This window comes from Neodiprion fabricii, chromosome 5, assembly GCF_021155785.1.
Source record: "Neodiprion fabricii isolate iyNeoFabr1 chromosome 5, iyNeoFabr1.1, whole genome shotgun sequence".
Classification (NCBI taxonomy): Eukaryota; Metazoa; Arthropoda; class Insecta; order Hymenoptera; family Diprionidae; genus Neodiprion; species Neodiprion fabricii.
In genome coordinates, this window is record NC_060243.1 from 26947657 (window position 1) to 26950261 (window position 2605).

Sequence of the window (2605 nt, forward strand, 5' to 3'; positions counted from 1 at the left end):
GGAAGCAAAAAATTCGTAAAAAAACCTTTCTGCAATTCCATCGCTAAATGTGTCAAGGACAAGAAAGGTTTATTAATTTTTTCACTTTAGTAATCTCATTATACTTTTTTAAAGACTATAATCTCTCAACTCATCAACATTTATCTTTTCGAATACTTTGAAATTTAGTTTAACTTACTGTAGATCTTTATATTATTGTTGTGTAATGTTTTATATTGTATGAATTTTCTTTAATCCTGTGCTTTCAAATGCGGCGTTGATAAAATCGGTAAGTTCTTATGGTAAATAAATTAGGTACATGCAAAATTGAAATTCATTATTTTCTGAACTATGAATTCAAGAATGCCGGTACCCAGTCTCAATCTAATTTAGTCTTTCTATTACAATAACTGGCATTTATTGCATGATATTTTTGACATTTTCGAGTTCTCAGGTTTCAAACCCCGATAACTTTACCACAAAAAAACAATATCATCAGAAAATATTTTACTGTTATTTGAATGGTCAAAAACTACAAGCTAATCAACTTAGGTAACCTTCTTAGACTTCTATTTTCTAATCTGCAAGTCGATATATGCAATAAAAAAAATTCAATGGACTACAACATCAATAATTGGACATGTATTTTCAGATGGAACAGTTGCGCAAAGGGCTGGAAGAGTTGAAACCAAGTAATTACCTGGCTCTCCATGCGCTGCCAGGATATGGTAAATCAACTTTGGTCAGTGAAACTTTACAGGACGATGATCTTGCTACTGATTTATTCCAGGTAATGCGATTGTCGAGAACTAATTAGTCAGTCGCTTGATTATATAAACGAAATTTGTACCAATTTTTAATTGACATTTACAAAAAAACAATCCTAATGCAATTAAGTTTTTAATATGAAAAAGGCTAACAAATTTTCTGTAACCAAAAACCAACTTTTATTCATTGCCCATGACAGAAGGAAATGTACTGGATTAAATTTGGATCGGAACAATCAGTCGCAGAGAACATACTCACTCAGTTGAACATGCTTTTTCACCGAGTGAGAAATCTGGATCTGTTGACAGAACCGACTAGTGAAGACTCTCTCAAATATTTTCTGAGGCACCATTTTTCCAAACATAATCATGCCCTGTTAATACTGGACGATGTTAATCGGCGCGAAATTATCGAAGCATTTGATTTTGGATGCAAGACTCTTGTCTTGACAACTGACACAGACATACTGAGAGGAAAAAAATGCGATATCATTGAGGTGAGTTTTCCTGCCTTGATAATGTTTGTACAATGCAAAAATTTACTGTTGCCTCGAACGTAATTTCAGTTTTCTCTTATTTATCTATTTACTTTTTGTGCCGTCATGTCTAGCTTTGTTTTGATAATTCTTTTTCTCGACTTGTTTCAGATGAACGAGGGCTTCACCCCGAAAGAATCGCTTGCCTTGTTTGCCAAAGCTATCGGTGTCGATGCCTCGGAGCTGCCCAAACAGGCTCGCCAGATACACGAGGAATGCAAGGGAATGCCTCTTATGATCGCGATGTTTTCAGCCCAATTTGAAGATGTCAAAGAGAGTCTTATCGAAGGTGATAAAAGGGCTGACACGTGGTCTTACTACCTCGATGCATTGAAGAAGAAGAAATCTGCGTACGTATCATGAATAGGCAAGTGTTAATTTTTGTCTTGATTAAAAAAAAGAAAAAAAATCGTTACATCCCTGCAATATTTTTCGCGTTAAATTGAGCAACTAACAGCCACTATCCATTCATGTATTTCTTATTCATTGCAGCGTTTTGCAAGAGAGTCTCGACAAGTTGAAAGCGATATTCGAAATGTGCATAAATAAGCTTTCCAAAGACGAAATACATTACTATGAAACGTTTGCTATATTCCCTGAAGACTGTTAGATAACAAGTGTAGTAATTAATTATGGTCCACAAATGAGCCATGATGAGGGAAATAAAAGTTAAATCCTAATCGCATTTCCGTGTTGAACAGTATCAATATTTCTTCAGTAGCGAAAAAGCGGAAAAATTTTCGAATGACATTGTTATTAGAGATACGATCGTATAGAACCAAATTTTGAGATACAATGTTTTTGTGCTTACAATCAGCCATCGATGTATGTATTTTCATGTGTTTCATTCGGGCGGCGATGTGAAAAAAAAAAAAAAATTGATAATCGTACTTCTGGTCTATACATAACCTATTTAGAGTTATAAATTTATATTTATTTATTTATGTGTGTGTGTGTGTGTGTGTGTAATATGTATATTATACATACTGACGAATAAGAATTCTCGACCTCGTATGCAATCTATTATAGAATCCTGGTGATCGGTCAACTAAGTAAACGTATTTTTAGTTGACGTTTCGACCCGGATATGGGCCCTCCTCAGAACGATTTATTTTTCTCAACTAATAATATTAATCAATAAATAATAGTACTAGAAGTAATCAGACTTAAATATTGTAGATGTAATACTCTTAGAGCTATTATATATTATTGATTAGTAAGAACCTTTTGATTAATTGAAATAAGAATGTCTCTAAGTGTTATTTACCTTTTTTTGAATTAAGTAAGTGGACTAAGATGTAGTCGAATTCACAATTACAATTG

The 2605-nt window shown here is 33.5% G+C and overlaps 1 protein-coding gene across 1 annotated transcript; it reads left to right on the plus strand.

Moving 5' to 3' along the window:
* The first annotated feature begins 249 nt into the window (after positions 1–249).
* Positions 250–1892, plus strand: LOC124182026 (apoptotic protease-activating factor 1-like). Its single transcript, XM_046568803.1, has 5 exons — positions 250–268; positions 632–769; positions 947–1243; positions 1394–1632; positions 1775–1892. The coding sequence occupies exons 2-5, from the start codon at positions 632–634 to the stop codon at positions 1890–1892; spliced, it is 792 nt and encodes a 263-aa protein (XP_046424759.1). The 5' UTR covers positions 250–268.
* Positions 1893–2605: the final 713 nt, after the last annotated feature.

What these genes read in the sequence shown, in the direction of transcription:
- LOC124182026 (XM_046568803.1), top strand. Translation starts at nt 632, where the DNA reads ATGGAACAGTTGCGCAAAGGGCTGGAAGAGTTGAAACCAAGTAATTAC. An exon ending in TTGCTACTGATTTATTCCAG is followed by an intron (nt 770 to 946) that starts GTAATGCGATTG and finishes TGCCCATGACAG; the next exon opens with AAGGAAATGTACTGGATTAA. An exon ending in TTGAAGAAGAAGAAATCTGC is followed by an intron (nt 1,633 to 1,774) that starts GTACGTATCATG and finishes TATTCATTGCAG; the next exon opens with CGTTTTGCAAGAGAGTCTCG.